Raw genomic sequence first — 23,055 nt, 5'->3', positions numbered from 1 at the left:
TGCAGCACATGGATAATCTTTATTGGTAACATCAGTGGAGCACCAGTAAACCATTACTGACTGTAGTGGTGACACACAGCTGAGGCACATGCTAAGGCACTTTTATTATATAAAAAAAAAAATTTAATTCTTCTGTGACAGCAATTGGGACAGGAGGCTCTGCATTAGGGCGCTTCAGGCATACAGTATGGTGCTTCATATTTAAATTTTACTTTGCTCATAAGTAGGTCTAAATGCAGCATATACAATACGGTTAAGAATACAGGTAAATCCAGCAACCAGTGTACGGTGTAGAAAAGTAAAGACTATCTATATATAACCATGGTCCCGAGAGAAAGGCAGTGATAAAGACCTTTATTTTTTTTCTTAATTACTTATTACAAGAAATACAAAGGCCTTACATATATCTGTGCAGATTAAAGGGTTTTTAATATACTCTTAGTCAATGGTGCACAATAACTAATCCCAACCCCTGGTTACAGAGCAGGTGCAAGAGGCTTGGACATGTAAATAAGAGGAACTTCCCTCCCCTTATCCCCACCCTCTGCCCACTACTCTATTAAATTCCTCTAGATTCTGTCTATTACCATTAAATATATTTGGTCCCCCAGAGATTCTCGGACAAGCACAAGGACATTGCTCTGCTCCCCCAGCCTGTCGTTAACTACTGGTCCACACTACCTTAGATGAAACCGCTCAGAGGCAGAGACACTAACAGGACATCATTGCACTTCAGAGATCTGTCCAGACAGGAAAAAGAAGGGAGAAAAAAAGAAAAAAATGGGAAAAAAGAGACATGGGGGGGTGAAAATAAAGGAGACAACTTTGGCAAATCCTCCAGGTAACAGGTCCCAAGAGGAGTTTCCTCTTCAGCCCTCCCTGGAAACACATGAAAGAAGAAAGGGCAAATTGCCATGGCCAAAGCACACCGTTTTTCCTGAAACTGCTCCCAAACCACATGGGTGGGGCAGATTAAAAGAGGCAGAAGTCTGAGGTCACTGAACATGATTGCCGAAAGCAAACAAAGAGGGAGGGGAAAGAATACAGGAAGAAGCTTCCCTGCAGCTAGAATTGAAGACAAAAGGAGATTTACAGCAAAAATAATCTTTCCCTAACCCCACTCCCTCCAAACTGTGTAAGGATTTACCAGCAGACATGGCACAGACAGGTTCTACAGGCCTTTGCAGTGGCCAAACTGCTGGTCAAATTTCAGAGCCCTGACTCTTTGGCATTAAACACAAAGAGGATTAGGAAACTGGAAAGAGGAGAAAACTAGGAACACAGATGCCTGATGGCTCCAGATACATAGACCTGGGCTTGCTCTGCAGATCCCCCAGCCAATTTAGGAGGAGAGGGTTTGCTGAAAGTCCAATGGAAGAGGGGAGGGTAGATGGGTCACTCCCTCACATGTAACCTGGGTCAAGTGGGAGGACTTATTCAGTAGCTTTGGCATCACCAGCATCTGCCTTGCCGTCCACTTCCTCGTCGGAGCACTCTCCTGTTCCCTTCCTGACCATCCGACGTGTCACGACGAACGGCAGGTCCCCACGCCTAGGGAAGGACACACAGCCCGTCAGCAGCGTCCCACCGAACTCAGCAGGCAGGGCAGGCTCTGGGAGGAGCTGAGGGTTTGCTGTGGGCAGCTGCACAAAGCCCGTGCTGGACTGGCTGCTCCTCCTTACCTGAGTTTGCTCTTCAGGGAGCTGACTTCTCTGTTCATTGCATCCGCTGTTTCGGTAGCATCCTCCAGCTCCCGCTGGAGCTTCCTGCGGGATGCATTGGCTCTCTGGGCCTCCTCTTCTGCCTCCTCCAGCTGGCGCTTCAGCTGCTTCAAGCGCATGTTTGCCTTGTCCGCCTGAGCATGTATGGGGCAGAAAATAGTAAGAACTCAGTGTTTCCCCAGTTGCAGCACAGTAGTTAGAGCAGCAAAAAGCAGAGTTTCCAAAGCCCCCTCTTCCCTTTCTAAAGGGAGCTGCCTAGGATTTGAGAGGTCCTAGCTTTTCCTTAAAAGCATTTTCATCTGTCTCATCTTGCAATTATTACAGTGACAGAGAAGAAGAGAAATCCGTAGGATGGTGAATGCCTTGGTCACAGAAGGGAAATCCTGCTCCCCAGAAGACTCACAGACACTGCAGGTCACTGTACCCACCTGATCTTTGAATTGCTCAGCATTACGCCTCTCATCATCCACCTGCAGCAAGATGTCTTTCAGCTTCTTCTCGGCACGGCGCACCTGCTTGCTGGCAGCCTGGCGCTCCCTGGACACAAACATGGAGGCTCAGACAACAGCTTATCTCCCACCGACCCCAACAAGAGTACCTGACTTGGGCAAGTTACAAGTGAGGAAGATGGCAAGAGTCCTCCTTAACTTAGGAAGAAAAGGGGGTAGGAAGCAGTGTTTCCCAGAAATGACCAAAAGGCTGATGTCACACGGATGAGAGCTACAGAGGGGCAACAAGTGTACCACAGCTGCAGTTTAAGGAGTGGTTAAGTTCAGAAGAAGCTGTAAATTTCTACTGTGAAAAAAAGGAAGGTTTGCCAAGATCTTACTTCTGTACTACCCAGTATACCTAGGATGAAGCTCTCACTCCAACAAATCAGAATTAAGAAGAGCTTAAAATCCCAGAAGGGGCAGAAGCTCGTAAAGCAGACGGAGTTTCTACTAGCACATACTTTGTCTCCATGTCCAACTGCTCTTCCAGCTGTGCTATCTTTGCTTCCAAGGCCGTGATGCTAGCCTTGTACTTGGACTTGACGGCGCTCTCCATCTCCTGAAGTTTGAGCTTGAGCTCCTTGTTCTGGCGCTCCATCTGCTGGCGAGCGTTCTCGTTCTTCTGTGCGTTGCTGCGCTCGGCGTTCAGGTCGGCGTTCATCTGATCGATCTGCAGGGGGAGAGAGAGATAAGGACTCCTCAGCACAGCCAGTGCTCCTGCCTGAAAGGCTCATTTATTTCTCAGACTCAAAAAGAACAAGGACCCCGAGGGCGAGCTGAATACTTGGAATAACTCCAATGCAGAGGGAGCTGTCTATAGGCAGGGCACTTCTCACAGTATCTTAGTTTACCCAGATTTTCAAAGTAATTCCTTGAATAACAGGTTTATCAACCTCCTCTTAGGGCTAACTAAACTTGCCAATCACATTCACTGCCCTCTGGGGCAAAGGCCATGGTCTGGCACTTAACACAGCAATTATCAGTCTCTGAACTACAAAAAACCTGAGGCAAGTGGATCCAATATATGTGCTTTACTAATTTATTGTTTATTTGCTGTCCGTCTACTTCCACTACGAAGAAGCAGCTTAAAAATACTATCAGATGTAAAAGGGCAAGAACTTGTCCACCTCCAAGCCAGGGCTCTGGCTGATAGTCAACCAAGTAAAGAACTACACTCTCATCCATCAGAATGAATGAGCCCTTTGGAAAACCATCAGCCCAGCTCCTTGGCTTTGGAGCGCTAAGAAAACAACATGCTTGACTCTCAAAGTTGGGTAGACAAAATATGGCAGACAACAGGCAGATTAAGATCGTGGTTTCTATAGCAGCCTAACAAATTTCGTATGTTCAGTCCATTTGAAACAGCATACAACTGGCAGAAAAATAACTTTCCAAACACATTGTGGCACTGTTCAGCATGTCAAGTTGGAGCAGCATGCCACAGATCATCTTTCTCAATAAACTTGGGAGATTGTTCCAGCTACCCAATGATTTTAAATGGTCCAAGCCAATGAGTTAACACCAATTTTGGCTGCTATTTTCTGTACCATGGTATCCAGCTGTTTCATCTTGCTCACACCTATGGCTTTCTGAGGGCCTGCACTGTGCCCAGGGCAGCTGCTGGCATTACTCAGAGCACAGTTTGACCATTCACACAGAGCAGAGAACCCCATGGGCCATGCAGCCTGAACAGGTACCTGAAGATTTGCCTTCTTGAGCCGGTCATTGATTATCTCTGTGTTGCCCTGTTCTTCTTCTAACTCCTCCTCCAGCTGAGCTATCCGTGCCTCCAGGCGCCTCTTCTCCTCCATGGCCAGTGCTCTACAGGACACAGAGTCATGAAAGCATTAAAGCAGCACTGATGGCATCGACGCCTTGGGAAAACTCACCTCTCGTACACAAAATTAGCTCAGTCTTTCAAGACCAGAGGGGATACAGTGTGTGCTGCAGTCTACAGAAAAGTAACAGGCCAAGAAGTGTTTTCTCAAAGCAGCTCCTCCTCCCTCAATGGGGAACATTACTCACCCTTTACCACTGTTGTTGGCAATCTCATCAGCCAGCTCATCCCTCTCTTGCTGGGCCTGGCGCTTGGCACGCTCAGCAGCTGCAAGCTCCTGGAATGAAAACGAGACGGACAGTGATCCAATAGGAAGCTACCAATTAATGCAGCATAGGAAAAAGGAGTTACTGGTAATGGCTGGTATGGTCTCTAGCATGATCCAGAGCTATTATACTACATGGCCTGCTCCCTGTCCACCCCACATCTTCCTTTGCTTTGCACACGCCTGTCACAGCTGTCAGAAAAGGGCCAAATTCTGCACTTTTAACCAGACCTCATATTTGAGCAGAGCAAAAAGTGCAAAAGAAAAGAACAAAACACTCCAGCTTAGATTGCTGCATATAGTTCTTGGCCAAAGAAAACAAACCAACCCTTGACTTGCATGCATATTCCATTACCTCCTGCAATTGGATCATCTCTGCCTCCATGCTTTTCAGCTTCTTCTCATTTTCTTTGGCCTGTGCCAAGATCTCTTCTCTGGAAGTACGTGTGTCCTCCAGCTCCCGCATGTAATCCTTCATTTGTGCCTGAAAAGGGAGAGCAGAAAGGGGTGTACTTTGGAGCATTCATATTAAAAAATGTGGTTGGTTTGTCTTTTGGGAAACATGGATGGAAAACAGAAACAGGGATTCATTATTCTTCAGCAACCACAAAAGTTGCTGTAAAAACAGAAGGAATCATCCTTTTTGTATTTCACAAATAACATGAATAAGTATCAATGGAAGCAAACAGGATTGCTTATTTGCAGAAGGAAGGTTTTGTCAGATAAATGGAGAGGGGAAGGGAAGGTATAGGAAGCTTTCTAGTGAAGCAATGGAATGAACAGTCTAGGGAGGATTTAGTTTTTTCTAAGAACAGGTCAGACAACTGTTTGCAGGAATTAAAAAAGCACAACAGAGCCATCTTGGGGCAGGAGCAGGCCTAAATATTATTTAAGGTCCTCTAGTTTTGCAGCTCTGTAATCCTTTCCAAAAACATGGACCTGAGACAAGCACTAGAATGGACTTTGCCTACAGCTTGTCTCCTGGGAAGCTAAGCAGGCAGATTGTGATTAGAAGGGTGTTCGAAACACCAAAAAATCTTTCCCAGTGAACTCCTGCAAGGTTCTGCTGCTCTTGTGACACTGATGCATTGTTCTGGTGAGGTGGAATCTTGCATCCCATTTCCCCGGGTTAAAGCTCTGCCCTGACAGCTGAAACAGCTGCAATGTTTCACCTGCAGTTTGCGCAGCTGCTTGATGGCTTCTTCACGGTTCTTGTTAGCAGTGTCTATATGGCTTTCCAAATCCTTCAGGTCCATCTCGAGCTTCTTCCTGGCAGCCACAGCCATGGAGCGCTGTTTTCGTTCATCCTCCAGTTCTGCCTCCATCTCCCGAACCTGTGTGGAGGAGCAGAGGCATCAGCATTTCAGCTCCTTCATTTCCCAGCACCCACTTTTCACATTCCCCTTTCAAAGGCTACATAAGTGCAAGCATGTGATTTTTCGTCGTTCTCCCTGGCAGGGGGATAGGGCTAACATTCCTCACTAATAAAGCCCCACAGGTTCCTTTGATAGACAAAGGCTATTGGAACGATCACACAAGGGAGGAAGTCTCTCAGAGCTCTGCAATACTGCCTGGAGTATTAACATTAACAATCTCTGGACTGGCACTGTCTGTCTGACCATCTTTGGACACAAGTGCCTTTGTGTACAGAATGCACTGAGGATTTACAGAGCAATTCTTACTTGTCTGATCAGCTGTTTCTTCTTCTCTTCATTCTGTTCATCACGCCCCTGCAGGTCCCGGTCAAACTGTGCCTTCATAGCCTGTTGGTTCACTTCTAGCCGCAGTTTGGCATCCTCTGTGGCCTGCAGCTCATCCTCCAGCTCTTCCAGCTGTGTCTTCATCTCCTCCACCTGCTGCTCCAGGGCTCGCTTAGCTTTCTCCAGCTCATGGACCTACAACAGAGTACCACACGTGAGGTTTCCCCAAAGACTACAGACAATTTAATCTACCCTATCAGAAAAAAAAGGCTAAGAACAGACACCCACATCAGACAGGATCAAGAACACTGTATCTGTCCCTTGTATTATGGCTGATGCAAGCTGCCAGTCTGAACCACAACTACTGTTAGTTCTGACCGTGTGTGTGTAGTGGTGGGGAGAAAGAGAAAAGCATTTGTCAGCCCAGTCCTGACTTGCTGCAAACTTATCAGAGCTGGACACCTCTGGTTCTGACAGAATTCAAGAAAGTACTTCTTAGTCTCTAAATGTATTCTTTTCCTTCAGTAACATAGCATTTCTTCTTTTGAAATACTGGAGGTAATGTCTTCCACTGCCTGGCTAATTGCTGTATTTTACATATCAGGCTCACACCACACCTTCATCTCCACCACAACAATACCAGGTAATTTTCAGGTTTGCCACTGCCTCACTTGGGTCATTTCCAGCCCATCTTTACCACTTACTGATGTAATACAAACATAACATTCACAAACTCACAACGTATCCAGTACTCTCTACAACGTTCCTCTGTGTTACCACTGGCATAGGCTTTTTGCAGTACAAAAGTAACAGTATCAACTGTGTGGCATTTCCTGCCGGGACACTTCAACTGGATACTTACGCTTTTCCCAACATCATCCTTGGAGCTCATGAGATCTTCCATCTCCGCACGGAACTGCTTATTGACTCGTTCCAGCTCAGCCTTCTGCTCTATGGCTTCTTCCAGGGCTCTGGCCAGGGACAGGGCCTTGGTCTCCTTCTCCCGGGCCTCTGCCTCAGCGCGGTCCCGTTCCTCCGCATACTTGGCAGAGATGGTCTTCTCCTCTGCCAGCAGCTACAAGAGCACAGCATCAGTGTTCTGAGAAATTGCTGATCACTTGCTAAACAAGGTAAATATTCACCTTTTCATCAGGGCCTTATTAATTGTGTTCTTCCAAGGATAGAAGAATCAAGAAAATGCAGCTTCAGAGAATGAAGCGTGCCATCCCATCTCTAACAACTGTGCTGACCTCAAGTAAACAAACCTCTGATTTCCTAGGCCTCCAACCTATTATTTTCAACCTTCTCTGAGATGATGTGCAAACAACACTTCAAACTCAGTCCTGGATTTGACATAAATGTTATCCCTTTGGGAAAAGGAACATCGCTTAACTTCCTATTCATAGAACAAAATTAATTTACTTCTATTAAAGCTTATTTTTCCACTCTGTGTGCTCTGCCTTAGTTCAGAAACAAATATGCATTCTCCAAGCAGTATTGCTTAGGTGTTCCTAAAGCAGACCTATCAGTAAGATGTACCTACTGAACGCTTATGACTGAAGTCATACCTGATCAAACTTCTTCTGCTTCTTCTCTAGGTTGGAAACGATCTGCCGCTGATGATCCAAGTCCACAGCGAGGTCATCCAGCTCTTGCTGCAGGCGGGTCTTTGTTTTTTCCAGCTTGTCATATGCAGCTGTCTTCTCTTCATATCGCTGGCTCAAGCCCTCCAAGTCCTTCTGCAGCTTCTTCCTGGCTTCCTCTGCTGACTCAAGGCAGCCCAGGCCATCATCCATCTTCTTCTTCGCATCTATTGCCTAAAGGACCAAGATTGCACATGAAGCCACAGGAAATGTTCTGTGCAGTTTACCGGCACCAAAAATGAAGGACTTTCAAGTAAGAAAGTCTGCTCATTTCTGAAGGTACTACTCCCTGCTCAGATAATACTGCATGACTAAATTCCCAAAGGAATTCCTGGACAGAAATCTAAAAGCAGTTCATATGATTATCATCAGAGACCTCTTCATTTCTTCTCTCACCCAAATCAGCAACATCACCCTTGCCCAGGAAAGGTTGTGTTACTAGAAGTCAATTCAGCATTTAAATTTTACGTTCCACAAGACAGACCTGTACTTATGCTTCCTCTCAAAAGTCACTGGTTTACGGGATGCAGACTCTGTACCTGTTGCTGAAGAATAGAGATCTGTTTCTCCAGGTTTCTCTTTGCCTCCTCCTCTTCTTCCAGTTGTTCCTTGAAAGCATTCTTCTCATCCTCCATTTGCTTCAGCTTAGTGCTGAGGCTCAGTTTGAGGCGAGTCTCCTCCTGCAGCAGCTCCTATAAAGCAAACACCCCAGTGGAATTCAGCACTGCTCCTTGGATTTAAAGGCTCACAGTCCTTACCCACTCTCTCCAGAAGGAATGCTTCTAAAGTTGAGCTTAAGTATGCAACTAATTTCACAGATAAGACAACCGAAGACAGAATTTAAATAACTGTCTTTCGATGAGTCAGTATAGAAACAAAATATTCAGAAGGGTCCTATTCTCTCCTATGCTCTAATCGCTGAAGTACACTCCTTGCCACACAAGCCTCTCCACAGTCCTTTTTCAAGTCCTCCAAGTAGCACACAAAGTATTCAGACCTTTCCCAACAACAGTATGACTGTACTCTGCTATGTGTCTCTCTCCTATTCCAGCACCAAAGGAACAGACAACAGGCCCAAGTGCTCCAGCATGGTTAAAAACAACGCTGGTCTCAGCAGAACTGGTCACTCACCAGCTTAGGGCACAACAGCATTGACTGACTTACACTGCCAGTGCTTGAGCTGAAGGATCTGCAAAGATTAATCAATCTTCAAACTAGTGCAGAATTTTTCTATTGTGCCCTGCCTTTGAGTCTGTTTTTTAAGGAGCAGTAAGTAGACAGAACATCAATGACTGTTCAAGGCTATTGATTATTGATGTGCTCTTTCCTTCCCTTCCAACCCTTTTAGCACTCCATGCTCGACCTTAAGAGTCATATTCTAACTGTAAATGCTTGTTTATCCCAAAGTGTAAGTCTAAGGATGATTTATTTCCTGAAAAAATACAAAATTATTTGAATCTATCACTTCCCCAACATCCACTGGGAAATAAAACTTTCTGTTTAACTTTACAAACTTACTGGAAATCACACACATAAAAAAACCCTGTTAAACACTTGACTATGAAGATCTCAAACAAGAACTTCAAACAAGCATTCCAGTCAGTTGAAGCACTAAAGTGCTCTCAGGTGGAAAGGTGATAGAGCAGAACTTCTAAACCCAAGACAGGGAAAGTCACATATGTTCCACGGGCTGAGGAAGCAGAAGGAAGATAACCAGCTTGTTTCTGTAGAAATGCTCTCATTACCATGCTATAGAAACCCTCAGCAAAAAAAAAAAAAAAAAAAGAAAAAGAAAAAAAAGAAATCCAGATCAAATTTTTTGAATTGTTGTATAACCAGTACTTAATGGCATCCAGAGTGATTTCTCCCATTACCAATTTGTAACAGACACACAGTTGCCTTGGTTTCCAAAGCCCTCACCTGTGTATCCTGAAGCTGTGATTCCAGAGCAGAGAAATCCTTTGCTAATTTGATTGATTTACTGTCAGACTGGTTCAGAAGACCTGTGACATTGTCCAACTCGACCTGAAGGAGAGATCAGCATATCAGTTATTGAATGCATCAGCAAAAACAAAGACAGGAAGAGGTGAGCAGCTATGAGACCTAGAAGTGAAAACTGAGGCACCTCTCAACAAGAAGGCATGTGTATAATCACTCAGGGAATGAATATATCACTTCCACAGTCCCAGGAATTAAATATGAGAAGCTAAAAAGAGATGTTTATTTCAGATCACCTCTGTTACAACAGCCTTCTGATTTTGGTTGGTTTGGGGTTTTTTAAAGGCCTATATGAGATTTTAGACAGCCTGGTAAGCAATTGTAAAAGCTTTTATTAAACTAACTCTCTTCTATTTTGTACTATCTGCTTCAGGATTATATCTGGAGTCTCAAAATTACGTTTTCACACTCCAAAAGACTGTGCATACACTGGCAATGTTCAACTTTTAATGACAACCCTCCGTAAAGGAGAAAGCCAAAGACAATGTTTGCTAAGGGATTTGCTGCTCCTTTGAAGAAAGGAGGAGAAACCCCTAAGTTCCCACATCATCCTTTAACCACTCCTCATCACCATCAACCATGTGACAAAACTTCCAGACCCTGTCTTCCACAGGAGTTACACAATCACCAGTCTGTGTGTGCCACTCCAGGTGCTCCTGCAGCCAAGTGCTCGCAGAGCTGTGCTGTGCAAGCCACTGCCTGCTTTAGGGGGGCACAGACACTCTGACTCCTTGAGCCTTACAAATCTCAAACAGCAACTGGTTGTTTCACCTTCTCAGGGCTCCTCAAAATAAGTGACATCCATCCAAATATCCTGATCTGGCAATGAGTTAAGGAGTTTGCATAGTCCTTGGGAAGCAAACTATGGATTTGCTTTTTGTAGGAACATTATCCTCAGGAGGAACAACATTTTTGAACTAGCCATGGGGAGATACCAGCCTACAACCTTTTCTCTCTCTCTTCAGCTTGGGCTGAAGCTAAGGAAAACCCATGCCACTCACCTGCAGTTTGTTAACCCTCTCAGCCAGTTCAGTCTTCACTCTTTCACCTTCTGTGAATTTCACCTGCAGTTCCTGGAGCTGAGCATCCACTTTTTTCCGCTTGTGCTCAGCATCCCCTTTGCCCTGCAGAAGAGCCTTCACCTCATTGGACAGTTCAACCTTCTCACTTTCCAGAGCTTGTTTTGCTTTTTCAAGATTTGCTTTCACCTGAAGAGGAAAAGAAAAGGCAGCAAAGCCCCTTAGACTTCAGATATGGCAGGATCCAGTGAGTACATGTTTTTCCAACAAGCAAGCTAATGCTGTATGTTTAGCAGTTAAGTTGCAGACTGCTTACTCAGAAAAAAACAATATGAACAGCCTGTTACTGATAAGCAGGAGACAATCTAACAATCAGAGAAGACAACAATACAGAAAAAAAGTCTTGCACCATCAGACTTCCAATCTAAAGGTTGTACAACTCAACTGCTATCAGTGAGAAGAATGTCTTAGCTGTGCAGGAGAAAAAAGAATGAATGTCACTATTTAAAACAGCTTCATATATGCTTTATGGAGAAAAATGATCTACCAAGGGAAGAACACATGTATCAGTATCATGAACACTTTGTGCTCTTCTGCACTGTCATTTCAGGGAGGTTGACTGCTTTGACTTTGTGTTTTCTGTCCCACATACCCGTTTGGTTTGTTCTAACTGCTCTGCCAGCTCTTCAATAGCTTGTGAATGTTTCTGCCTCATCTCCTGGATTTGAGCCTCGTGAGTCTTTGCCTCATCTTCAAGGGTCTTCTTCAAAACCGTTACTTCTTGTTCTCTCTTTGACCTGCAAAATTCACAATTCCATTCAGATGCCGAGGAGGGAGTCAAACAGAGGTGTATATCCACCAACAGCATCTCTAATGCAGAAAAATGCCAAGGTCTGTTTAGGCTACAAAGATACTTTTCAAAGGTAGCACTTAGCATTGCATCCTTCTTAAGTGCAAGCTGGCAGCATGATTTCTGCCTAAGAAGCCTGAAAGTACAGATGTTTCAGGGGTACCACTAGCACTTTGCTTAGGGAGCAAATCAACTTTCTGACATCAGGTGAGGTAATGCAGCCTTGACTACAGCTTGCACACCACCTCCTCCTGTAGTCACTGAGGCTGCTAACCAGTGATAAAGGCAAAGACTTGCTATGGTAAGAGAATGAATGCAGCAGAATTACTAGAAACAGCCAAAGCCAAAACCAAATAAAGACAACACAGCTCCATGTTGGAGTTACCTCAGCTCCTGCTGAGCAGCTGTAGAATCTAGTGTGTCTTCAAGCTCTGTTTTCAATGCTTCCAGCTCTTCTCCCAGATCCCGCTTCTGTTTTTCAGCTTTATTTCTGAAGGCTCTCTCCGATTCCAGGTCTTCCTGCAGCTCAGTGATCTGGGATTCAAGTTCCCTGATCTTCTTCAGGGCCATGTTCTTCTGAGCTGCCTCTTCTTCCACTCTGTTCAACATAAGGTTCTGGTCAGAGCCAGACTTAAACCATACACAAATTAAAACAACCTGTCCTACTAAGAATCATCAAGAAAAGCTGGTATTGGTCAGCTCTACAACGTTATATTCAGACTTTGACCCACACATGATCTAAAAATTCTAAGCTCTATCTCCCAATACTTGAGACAGCACGATTACTCACCTTAAAGAAGGGGACAGAGAGAGACTGACAACAGAAGAAAGCAGAAGAGAAAGCACCATTTTACATTGGAAACTGGACACTTTACAGAGTAGATGAATACAGCAACTACCAGAGGGACAGTGTGTTGCCACTACTTTTTAACCCTAGCTTAATGATTGCTACTTCAGTCAAATGCATGCATTGCCTATTGCATCCATAGTCTAGTTGTGTACAGAGAATGTGGGAGTGAGCAGCAGGTAAAGAACTCTAATGCTAAGGACATGGATCTTTAACAGCCCACAGGCTAAAATACAACATCCACAGATGGCATTTAGTCCCTATTCCAGGTGACACAAGACAAGAAATACTTCCCAACCAGGTGGTCCCTGAACCCCACAGGTCAGGTTCTCACCTAGCTAAGGCTGCCTGCAGCTCCTCTTCCTTCTTGGCCAGCTGCATTTTGAGTTCTGCAATCTGAGCCTGCAGCTCAGCAATCTGGTCATGCAGATCACTGGAGTCCCCTTCAAGCTTCCGACGAGTCTTTTCCAACTCTTGCCTCTGCTTCTCCTCGCGTCGCAGGCGCTCTAATGGAGATGGGGACACGTTCAGTTACACAGATGACACATTCAAAGATCAGTGTACAAGCACAGGAAAATACATCTATTTAAGCAGTACCTTCTTTCCTGATAAGAGAACTGTCCAAACTGTAGCTGGACTGCATTATTTTGTCAGGACCTATATAGGCAACTACCCCCATATTTTTGACCTCAAAATATATCTGGACATTTTCCCTTCCCATCACCCTACAGCCAAACCTCCTTCCCCACTTTTGCTGTAACAATGCAAACACAATGCCAGTCTCATACCATGCAGGCATAAGCACCATTTAGTGATGCTAAATGCAAGGTCTGCTCTCCCTTTACTGAAACTGAACAGGCAGCCTCCAGAAGAACAACATCCTTCTAGAACTCGGAAGAACTTGTGCAAACAGGCTATCAGAAACAGCACTAACCCCGACAGACTGATGCTGCTGGAAGTAGAAAAGTGGGGACACTTCCACAGCAGGAGAAGAAAGAGAACCAGCCTCTCTTCTCCATTGGCCTGCTGCTTTGGAGAGAATTATTTAGATCAAGGGCTCACAGCTGACAAGGCACATAACCTTCAGCCAGCCAGTGCACAGCTCTATCAAACCAATCAATAGCTTACACACTATAGACTAATTTTTAACCCTTCAGAAACTCAGGACGACTAAAACTCTTTCAGAAATGAAACTGAAGTTCAACAAATTTTAACAATAAACCACCTAAGACTAATTAGGCAAGGTCTTTACAGGATCTATCTTTTAAGGACAACAAAAACCAAAACTACCTTCAAGGTCTGTGATCATGGCCTCATGCTTATTCTTCAGTTTGGCTAAACTCTTAGATTTTTCCTCTTCCTCTGTCAGGTTTGTTGTAAATTCAGACATTCTATCTTCCAAAAGTTTCTTCTCCTGCAGAATTGAGAAGGCAATGTCAATAGAGTTGCTGGAATTACAGGGTATTTTTCCAGAGCTGACTGCTTAGAAGTGTCAGTGTAATGAGTATCTACTCCTGCTACGAGGAAACTCAGAAAGAAAGAAATCCTTTCAGGATCACAAACAGATTCAAATAAATTTTAATTTGGAATTAAATTAAAGATTTGTATATGATGGCCCTTTCAAAACTGAAAGGCAAGTCTGTTTATAAAATAACTTGATACTGTTTGGTGTAACAGTGTATCAGAAAATGTTTGCTCATGGATCATTATTTAGTGAAGGTTATTTAAATATCACACAATACTGACTGTTGAGAATACAGGCAGGCAGTTACTTTCAAGAATTCAGGTCAATTCTCAAAGACAAGACTGAATTAATTAGTAAGTTTCCCTGTAATAGGGAAAAGGTCAGCTTGTGGTGGTTTTCTCCAAGAGAAATACCTGTGTATCTTTAGCTTGTGGAAGATGATGCAAGAATCTTACCTTAGCCAGTTTGAGATTCTGATCTTCCAGAACCAGCACATCTTCTTCCAATTTCTTCAATTTGGCCTCTGTGGTCACTTTTTCTAGCTGCAGCTTCTGCCTTGCGCTTTCCTCTTCCTCAAGCTGCTCCTCCAGTTCCTTCACAGTAGAAAAGTAAGGTATTTTTCAGTGCTGCTCACCAATCCATGGACCAGCACAGTAGCAATACTAGAATGGAAGGTTTCTTCACCCTTCCTTCAAGGTATTATCAGTAGGTCCTAGAGTGACATCTCTGTCATGACTTAATGCAACATACTGCACACCAACCAACAAATTTTCTAGCAAACAACGCTATTTTGCAAAGAACACTACCATTCCTAAAACAAAGCAAAGACTTCTCTTATTGAGAAGGGGCCATCACCTTACCTTCAAGAATGGACCAGCTCGTTCCAGATGACTGACCGAACGCCTCAGGCTCAGCACCAGAACTGCTGTGTTCTATTGCTGTTTCCACAGATGGATTTTCCCATGCCTCTTCCCCCGCCCCCCCGCTGCTTCTCTCTTTCATTTCCCTCCAAGCTGAGGCAAAATAACCACTCTAACCCTTACTATTCTCTTTACTGACAAGAGGCAGCATTCCTAAGGCATTACCTGGATATTCTGCTGCATTTTCTTCTTTTCAGCCTGAAGATGTTGACACCGTTCTTCCTCTTCCTCCACCCTTGCTTCCAGGTCATGACATATCTCCTCCAGCTCTTGTTTCTTGGCTGTCAGGCGAGCTCTTATCTCCTCAGCTTCAGCACACAGTTCGGTTTCTGCTTGCAACTGTTCCTGCAGCTGCATCTTCTCTGCCATTAGCTACATTGGATACAAAGCCAGAAATAAGACAAACTCCAATTTACCAAAGCACTTAGCAATGAGTGTCAAGTGAAGTTCTGTGCTCCTCTGTTCCACAGTTACAGTTTTAAACATTGCAGCAGTCCCGTGCTGTTAATAAAAAGCTAAATATCAAAACACACTTTTAAGTGTGTGTTCTCCTTCACAAATCAGGTGCTGCAACTACAAATCATTCACTCAATTTGAAATACAGATACTGTCTATTTCCCTTTACATAAGTAACAAATAATTACCAGCCCTATGGAAAACAACCCTGCTCCCACCTTCTGTGTTCCAAACAAAAAGGATTCCATTAATGCCAAGACTGAATTCAATCAGCTTGCTATAACACTCAGCCAAAGGAGGTTTTTCTTCATATAATGGCTACAGAAGGGCAACAGGTAGTCACTGTACAAAAAGACCTGCTGCAGGAACTGAGCTGGGAAAAAGGGAAAAGGAAAGTGAACAAGAGGCAGCCAAGTCATGTTCCACCAAGTTGGAATCCTACAGCTTGTCCATCAGACCAAGAAAGCAAAGGAGGTGCTCTCAAGCAGCTGGACAGGTGGAGAGAGAACAACTTTTACACATCAGGTTTGCAAACTCACCTGGGCCTGGAAGGTCTCCATCTCACTCAGTCTATTTTCTGCAGCCAGCTGCTTCTCCTTGACCTTGATTAGTTCTTCTTCCTTGGCCATCATCTCCTCCTCCTGCCTGCTGACTTGCAGAAGGGGCTTCACCTGAAAGAGAAACCAAGGGAATGAGATGTAAGGAAAAATGAAAACATGAAGAAGCGCTCTTGTACTTAAGATAAGCATTGAATAAAACAACATTTCAGATAGTGTCATATCTGACTGACCAACTGTTTTGTTGTGAACACTGGGAGAATCACACAGGACTCGATATCACCTGCTCTGCCAATAGCACACTTTCTGCCAATCCATTTATTCTCCTCCAGGATGAGATGCATCAGGAAAGGGTTCAGTAAATTCCAGACCCTCAAGGATTAAGTAGTAATAGCAAGAGAATAAAAAAGTTGCCATTCAATGAGGAAATTCACAGGTAAGTCAGTGTCATATAGGCGGACTTCTGTAAGACCTGTGGCATGGTACCCCACAAGATGTTTCTCTCTAAGCTGAAGAGATACGGATTTGATGGGTGGAGTGTTTAAGAAGGGGATTATGCCCCTCTGCTCTGCTCTGGTGAGACCCCACCTGGAGTGTTGCATCCAGGTCTGGGGTCCTCAGCCCAGGAAAGATATGGACTTGAGTGGGTCCACAGGGTCACAAAAACAATCCGCGGGCTGGAGCACCTCTGCTATGAAGACAAGATGAGAGAGTTGGGGCTGCTCAGCCTGGAGAAGAGAAGGGTCCAGGGAGAGCTCAGAGCATCTGTCAGTACCTAAAAGAGGATTCACAAAATAGAGGGGGCCAAACTTGTTAGGAAGGCTAACAAGTTTGACAAACTTGTTCTGACAAAACAAGGGGTAATGGTTTTAAGCTAACACAGGGTGGATTCAGACTAGATATAAGGAAGAAGTTTTTTACAATGAGGTGGTGAAACACTAGAACAGGTTTTCCAGAGAGGTGGTGGACAGATGCCTGATCCCTGAAAACATGCAAGGTCAGGTTGGATGGGGCTCTGAGCAAACTAATCTAGTTGAAGATGTCTCTGTTCACTGCAGGGGGATTAGGTTAGATGATGTTTAAAGGTCCTTTCCAACCCATACTACTCTATTACTCTATGAAGAAACGAACACCATTCATCTCTGTGCTTCCCCCATCAAAATCTCTTAGAAGTAATTTCACAGGAAAGAGAAAAGTGTAAACTCTACTCTCAAAAAGCAAGAAATCCCATGCATTTAGAAAAAAGACCTTCTCTTTGTGTGTTCATTGCCTTTATAAAAGTGAAATATATACAATTATAACAGCAAGATCAGACCCCACTGTTTTTCTTTTGCTCTTACAACTCTGGACAAAGAGATGGCAATCCACCCCTGCAATAATAATTTTTGCTTAGTTAAATTGATCCACACTGCAAGTGACTCACTGAAGTACCATACCACCAAAGCAAGTGATCCTCTTAGGCATAAAACATTAAGATATGGCTACTGGTTTTCCACAGTATTACTTGGATGTAGCTTTGTATCTGGTTTATGCAGTCATATTTCAGCTATAAAACACACTATTAGACATTCTCAGACATTCTCGGCCTAAACAAAACAAGGTGCAGTTGCAAGCCAACCCAATTGCAAAGGGAGTGATTTTTGTGCTCTGGTTCAACCTGAGAAGCTGAAATTGCAACCAAACTGTCAAAATTGCAAGGGGAAAAAATATTACCTTGGTGAACAACCTCCACCACTGCCAGTTCCGCAGTTTCAAATAGGCAGCACAGTTTCTCTGAAGCACTTTCATAGCTGTCAGCTGCTGCTGGCGCTTGGCAAAGGCTCTGCAAAGCAAGTGGAGGTAAGACAAAGGAATCTAGAGCAGCACACAATTCACACCATCAAGCCCTTTCTTAGATACTTCTGTGTTTCTCCTTTAGAAGGTTCCCTCCCAAAAAACCAGCACAATTTCCAGTGAACTTTCTCTTGATTTTCAGTTTTCTTCTGCTCACATAAGAGTGGCTATTCTCTCCTTAATCCAATTTCCTATTTAAAAAAAATTTTCCCTCACGTCCTCTAATCTGAAAAGCTTTACTATCTTCACTTCCAACAAGGGAGATCTGAAACAGAGGTGTGTTTTCCCACCAAACTGACAGGTACTACTTTTGTTCTTAGAACTGTACCATTTGCAGCCCTACCTAACAGCTTAAGGGAAACCCTACACCTCCTGCATCAGTACTATACTAAGACTTTTCCATTTGCACCTTCACAGCACTTCTGTCAAAAACCTGATCTGCTGCACAGCATTCTTACAGAGAGGAACAGACTTTACTGCTCAGGTTGTTTCTGGGATACAGCACTCAGAGATTCCTGCAGGTGCCAAAAGTCTGGCTTTATGGAGATGAGAAAACCCTACAAGATCATACAATAAATAAATCATGACCTTTCTGACAAAAAGGCAATTTCTAGACATAATAATTTCTCTTTTTTGAAGATAAACTTGTACCTGAATGGGAGAAATACATGTTTATGATGTACTTTAAAAATTATGGCACTTACTTCCTGGCCAGGTAGCCTCTGCAACATGCTTGGAATCCAATAATAACATCTGTGATCTTCAGGTCTCTCTCTTCTTCAAGATGAGCAAGGACTCCAGCTCTGAAAAACACTTTACTCTGTCCAATTCTGTAAAGGTTGGAATCCAGCTCCAATGCTTTGATCTAAAAAGAGAGAGAGAAGAATTCGTGTCCTACAAAGAATTCTTCACTTGAAACATCACAAAGCATATTTGTGGCTTGTGGCTCTAAGACAGCCCTTCTCTACAACGAGCCACTCAGGCCAACCAAAGCTGCTAACTCCCAATAAAGTCCTGGCCTATCTCAATTAGAGGAGCTGGAGCTCAGCCAAGCACAGCATCAAATTGAGGTAACCAGAGACAGAAGATATAACAGAAAGCATCATCTAATACAGTATCACATCAAGCACTCAGAATACAAGGATGCTGTGAGGAATGCATGCCTAGTCTTGAGAACTCTCTTCCTTTCCTTGAAGAAACATCTGTTGATCCTTCCTATTTACTTTTTCCCAGTCCTATCCTATTGTCAAAATAAGACACCCCAGCCCAAACTTCCTTCCAAGGATTTGCTGCCAGTGCTTATACTAGTTAAGAAGAATCAGCTATACTCCCATAAGACAGAAAAAAGGGAATCCCTTATAGCCAAGCTCAATTCAAGCCTATTCATCAAGCTAGAGCCAACGCTTTTCCTTTGAAGCAGGCAATTCTACAGAAACTAATTGGAGCCTTTGCTGAAAGCATTTGTCAACAGCAGGCCATTACAGAAAGTTTACTGAAGCCCATACTTTAAGCATGTGCTTTAATGCTTCTAAGCATTTTGATTCTATGAATACTGCTGGCATCTGAAAGTGTATGCATCTGTGGAAACAAAGATCCTCTTTGCCTAGGATTATTGAATCTCATGCTAGACAAAAGCCTCCATCCATGAAGCCAAGAGGAAGCTTTTTGCACCCTTCTCTCAGACAAAACATTTTGACTTTGGAATTTTGGTCTGTGAGTACAAGTTATATTTAGCATGCACAACTCCAACTTTTAAACCACACCCATAAAGTTTACTCTATTCAAGTAGAGTTTCTGGGATGTTTTACCATCAGCACGCAAGCCTGCTTTCCGTCCATAAATCCTTTGGGAATTGCATTTGGAGTTAAGATTTCATATCTGAAAACGAGAAAGCATCAGACTAGTCACATAAGTGTATTTGAAAACAACAAAACAAAAGAAATCAGTACGCATTCCTATTATGAGCTCAACAGTTTTTCAAAAAACACTGCACCTCTAGACAGTAGAGTATGAAGCAGCAGTCTTGGACAGGGTCCTCTATGCCTCACCTTAACTATACCTTTACTGAAGAAATCCAAGATGCTTTTGGGAGGCTTTGTGCCAGGGAATACCAAGGTACAGATGTGTTGTCTTTGAAAAATTTGCAATCTAGTTGCAATAAAAGACTTCCATTTTTGTACTTGTGTCTTAACTTTGCCAGGCTAAAGACTACTTCAGATTCTTATCTAGGGCTCACCTTTGTCTGAATTCCTGGAATACAACTCTGTTGGGGAAACCTTGACGACAAATACGGATTCCCTCCAGCACTCCATTACAGCGAAGCTGGTCGAGGACCAAGTGGGGGTCTAGTTTTCCAGCCTAGTGAGGAAAATGTATATTTTATGAATACCACTAAGCTTTTACAAAAAGGGCTTACCCCCTTGCCTCTCCCTCTCTCTTTCTTGTAAAGCTGCCAGTTCTCTCTTTTCCAGTTAGAAGCAATAGAAAGCTTTTATGCCACTTTAAGAAGTGCAAAGATCAGTCTCCAAAATTTTAGTAAGCATACAGTTATTTAAGATGACCTTAAAAAAACACCCTGACAAAACAGGGCCTCTTCCAGATCTCTTGTAAAACCTGACAGAAGGTATCAACCCAGCCACATGCCCCAGGAAGCCCATGTAAGAATGCATGGGCTGTGCTGTTAGAACTGTCTTTACCTTTTTCTCATGGTTGGGGATAATGCAACGGACGAAGTTGGGGTTGGTGTTCCTCAAGGTAGCCATCAGTTTAGCCAGCTGTTCTTTGTAGAGCTGTCCCACTGTCCGGAACATTCCCTTCCTGGTTTTAAAGGCCCCTGGCAATGCTGTATCTGACATACCAGCTACCTGATCCAGCCCAACAATACGGTCCACTAGAGAAAGCACAGGAAAGAGCATTAAAATTTTCCCACAAACAAAGGAAGCATTGGAACATACAGAGAACATCTGGGTAGAACAGGATAAATGAGAGGAGCTGCAGGATCCTTTTTGCTTCATCTCTACACAGATGTCGACTCCTGTACCAAATTTGTGCAGGGATAGGAGCAGGAAGGAAAAGAAAGCATCAGCTCACTACAGGAAGTTTGAGTGATGGAGTCAAACTTAATCCCAAACACATTCTACTGATGCCCCGGATGGCAGCACTGGAAGAGCAATCTAGAAGTGAGTTTCAGATGCTTCTACTTGCTTAGCTTAGAATGAAAAACAACAAACCAAGAGTTCTAGCTGGTAGCCCAGCAGAGTCAACTATTAGTTAACTCTGATCCAGAAGGGGCCACAGATAGAGAAAAAGCCCAGCTTCACTCTTGCATTACAGGCAGGACTGTCATGACCGATGATGAGAAAAGTCATATCTACTTGTAAACTGAACAAACACAGTAAAAGGCATGACAGAGAACAAACCTCGAGATACCACTGCTTGAGTTGTTTTTGGAGTCCAAGTGTTCTATGACACAGACATGAACAACAGCACTAGGAGAAAGTCAGAGCTCCCTGCCCCCAACAGTTTCTCCACTATGCAACAGTGACATCCAAGCATTGATGAAGTTATCACCTTGATGGATGGACACCACAGATTTTTTTTTCCTCAACAGAAGTCAGCTAGATCTGATAGGGAGCAGGGGTGAGAAGAAACTAAGTTTTACTTTTTCCCATTGCTTTTCCACATGGAGATAAAAATTCACCCATCCAACAAAAACTAACTGTATCACTATGACTTTCCACACCTCCAATACACTTTCACTAAGGGCTCCAAACTAGTCTGCACCATCCTTAGTGGTTGGCTGATGCCTACACTCAGGCTCCCAATCTTCACTCCACCAGAAAATATACCAGCTTGTGCTCAACTGCCTTCTGATTAAAAAAAAAATACAGCTGCTAAGAGACACCCCTACAAAAGAATATACAAGAAAGAATACTCTTCATTAACAACTAATATTAGTTAAAAACTGTTCACTTCTAGAGCAGCTGTTGGAATAGGGTCAAGGTTGTCTTATCAGAAAGAAAAGAAGGTTATGTTACTCGATGACATCACAGGGAAACCCACAGAAGTGCATCTCAGACTGTGGCCGTACCAATCCTCTTAATCTTGAGCCCTGCAATCTACTTCAAGATAGCACAAAGGACCGTCACTTGCAACAGGAGATCCAGCTAAGAATACTAAATGAAAACTACTAAGCTGTGGTCAGTTGACATTTCAAGTCCAAAAGTAGTCTCACACAGCAAAGGCCTTGTTAGGCATAACTCGCTGATGGCCATTTTTCATCCAGTGGGAGTTCCTTTGCCAAACTTTCTTTTAAATTATCAGCTGCTAAAGTGAAATCCCAGTACTAAAACCAATGTTAAACTGGATTTCAGTTTCTATGTAGTCTCAGAATTTTTCCTTCCTTATCTTGCAAGAAATACAGCTGTACTAGCTCTACATTCAAACACTTGACAGGGATTTGCTTTACCTGTTCCTACCCAAGTTGTGCAAGAGAAAATTTTAGCACCTGAATGTGTCTGTATTCTTGTATCCACTTTCAAGGTGAGTTTTACTTTTGTTTTAAAGTCCATGAGGAGCTACTAGCACAAAGCAGAGGAAATGAACAAGAAAGACAGGCAGGTATGACAAAGGGACAAAGAAGTTAACGGAAGCATTTCTTGCATGGCTCTAGGATGCATCACACACATGACACGACAGCTGGGTTTCTCAGTCACCTGGTTCTAGATGAAGAATAGGAAAGTGTTGATAGAAATAGGCTCTCTGAACCTTCTGCATCTCTGCAACAGACAGAGACGTCAAAGAAAACCTACCACAGAAAGTGACAGTAAGACTCAAAAGCAGATAAACCCAGAGAAGATAGAGTAAAATACTGAACACCACTGCAGAAAGGGCACACTTAGTTGCAGGACTGAAAACAGATTCCGCCTCAGATCTTGAGTGTTGCAGCTATGCAAGCTGCTGGCTCATAATGGTGCATTGATATTTTATCCCAGCATTTCGAGACAGAATTGTTATATATGCAGCAAGCTTAACAGAAGTTGATGCAAGTGAACCTTTCTCTTGAGTTACAGTGAACTTTTAATGAAATACCATGATCTAAGCAAAGGATGTTCCAGATAATGCTCATCTTGGTGGCTTAGTCTTCAGGGGAAAAAAGCAGAACAGCTCATCACAGACTTCTGATGCTCAAGCTCTTTCACACAGAAAAAGAGCAAACAAATGAAATGAAGTTTAATTACATACCATCTTTCCACAGCTCAGACACAAACTTATCCGATGACTGGTGGAGAAGAGTAGCAATGTTATCATTCAGCGGATCCATGTTCTTCATCAGCCATTCATCTGCCTTATAGTCCACCTGGAGAAGGTAAACACATCAAGAAGCTTGGGGGGCGATTTTCTGCAGCACAAGATCCAACAACATCTGGCACAGTCTGTAAAAGCATCACTGA

General features: G+C 43.5%; 1 protein-coding gene across 1 annotated transcript in view; it reads right to left on the bottom strand.

The window, feature by feature from the left end:
• MYH9 (myosin heavy chain 9) overlaps nucleotides 1–23,055 on the bottom strand; it is a 69,643-nt gene continuing 46,588 nt past the window's right edge. Inside the window, exons 15-41 of the mRNA XM_039570512.1 lie at nucleotides 22,847–22,961; nucleotides 20,299–20,492; nucleotides 19,839–19,960; nucleotides 19,411–19,480; nucleotides 18,307–18,467; nucleotides 17,483–17,591; nucleotides 15,752–15,883; nucleotides 14,922–15,128; nucleotides 14,292–14,429; nucleotides 13,662–13,785; nucleotides 12,706–12,877; nucleotides 11,910–12,122; nucleotides 11,327–11,471; nucleotides 10,657–10,863; nucleotides 9,578–9,682; nucleotides 8,197–8,349; nucleotides 7,583–7,831; nucleotides 6,877–7,089; nucleotides 5,997–6,209; nucleotides 5,487–5,648; nucleotides 4,670–4,798; nucleotides 4,238–4,326; nucleotides 3,910–4,033; nucleotides 2,674–2,882; nucleotides 2,150–2,258; nucleotides 1,683–1,855; nucleotides 1–1,551 (exon numbers count right to left, since the gene is read on the bottom strand). Coding sequence (XP_039426446.1) covers nucleotides 1,434–1,551; nucleotides 1,683–1,855; nucleotides 2,150–2,258; nucleotides 2,674–2,882; nucleotides 3,910–4,033; nucleotides 4,238–4,326; nucleotides 4,670–4,798; nucleotides 5,487–5,648; nucleotides 5,997–6,209; nucleotides 6,877–7,089; nucleotides 7,583–7,831; nucleotides 8,197–8,349; nucleotides 9,578–9,682; nucleotides 10,657–10,863; nucleotides 11,327–11,471; nucleotides 11,910–12,122; nucleotides 12,706–12,877; nucleotides 13,662–13,785; nucleotides 14,292–14,429; nucleotides 14,922–15,128; nucleotides 15,752–15,883; nucleotides 17,483–17,591; nucleotides 18,307–18,467; nucleotides 19,411–19,480; nucleotides 19,839–19,960; nucleotides 20,299–20,492; nucleotides 22,847–22,961 — 4,155 coding nt within the window. The 3' untranslated portion in view covers nucleotides 1–1,433. The remainder of the gene's footprint in view (nucleotides 1,552–1,682; nucleotides 1,856–2,149; nucleotides 2,259–2,673; nucleotides 2,883–3,909; nucleotides 4,034–4,237; nucleotides 4,327–4,669; nucleotides 4,799–5,486; nucleotides 5,649–5,996; nucleotides 6,210–6,876; nucleotides 7,090–7,582; nucleotides 7,832–8,196; nucleotides 8,350–9,577; nucleotides 9,683–10,656; nucleotides 10,864–11,326; nucleotides 11,472–11,909; nucleotides 12,123–12,705; nucleotides 12,878–13,661; nucleotides 13,786–14,291; nucleotides 14,430–14,921; nucleotides 15,129–15,751; nucleotides 15,884–17,482; nucleotides 17,592–18,306; nucleotides 18,468–19,410; nucleotides 19,481–19,838; nucleotides 19,961–20,298; nucleotides 20,493–22,846; nucleotides 22,962–23,055) is intronic.

The sequence above is a fragment of the Corvus cornix genome, chromosome 1A (genome assembly GCF_000738735.6).
Source record: "Corvus cornix cornix isolate S_Up_H32 chromosome 1A, ASM73873v5, whole genome shotgun sequence".
NCBI classification, from domain to species: domain Eukaryota; kingdom Metazoa; phylum Chordata; class Aves; order Passeriformes; family Corvidae; genus Corvus; species Corvus cornix.
This window is presented reverse-complemented; position numbering and strand designations above follow the sequence as displayed.